We start from the raw sequence: 483 nt of genomic DNA, 5'->3' as shown, positions 1-483 counted from the left end.
CCCGCCCGGGGTGCGGGCAGCTGCGCAGCAGCATCCACCGCCCTGCAACGCTCCTCTGCCGCTGCAGGCACCGCGCACAACCTGTTTAGTTAGTAACTGGAACCGGTTATTTCTGAGGAATAGCAGGCCTTTAGAGACCGCCAAAGGCTAGTTTACCTCACGGTTTGACGGGAGGAGCTTTATCGAGAGCCTGGTCTCAGGTAACGCAGCAAGTCCCCGACAGCACCTGGTACACCCCGGCTGCCCCCCGCGCTGCCACGACTCCACGGCCATGCGGTCGCCACGAAGGGGCACGCTCCCGTTTTTCAGTTTCAGGCACACCTCGCGTGTCCAAGGAAGGACCCGGCCACGCTGCACACCACAGAAAACCCTCCCGCGAGCTGCGGTGTCCTCCGCCACGCGAGGCCACGGGGCACCACAAGCAGACCCCCGGGGGAAGGGCAAGATGGCCACCGCCCGCCCGCCCAGCGCCCCTCAGGCCCT

At 65.8% G+C, this 483-nt stretch overlaps 1 protein-coding gene across 1 annotated transcript in view; it reads right to left on the bottom strand.

Annotated features, from left to right (window-relative positions):
• Positions 1–273, bottom strand: part of LOC104628271 (mitochondrial inner membrane protein COX18) — a 5198-nt gene extending 4925 nt beyond the window's left edge. The window contains exon 1 of the mRNA XM_010296798.1: positions 157–273. Within this exon, the coding sequence (XP_010295100.1) occupies positions 157–273 (117 nt within the window). The remainder of the gene's footprint in view (positions 1–156) is intronic.
• Positions 274–483: the final 210 nt, after the last annotated feature.

The sequence above is a fragment of the Phaethon lepturus genome, unplaced genomic scaffold, assembly GCF_000687285.1.
Source record: "Phaethon lepturus isolate BGI_N335 unplaced genomic scaffold, ASM68728v1 scaffold17571, whole genome shotgun sequence".
Taxonomy (NCBI): domain Eukaryota; kingdom Metazoa; phylum Chordata; class Aves; order Phaethontiformes; family Phaethontidae; genus Phaethon; species Phaethon lepturus.
Note: the sequence above shows the minus strand (reverse complement) of the source record. Positions and strands in the feature narration are given on the sequence as shown.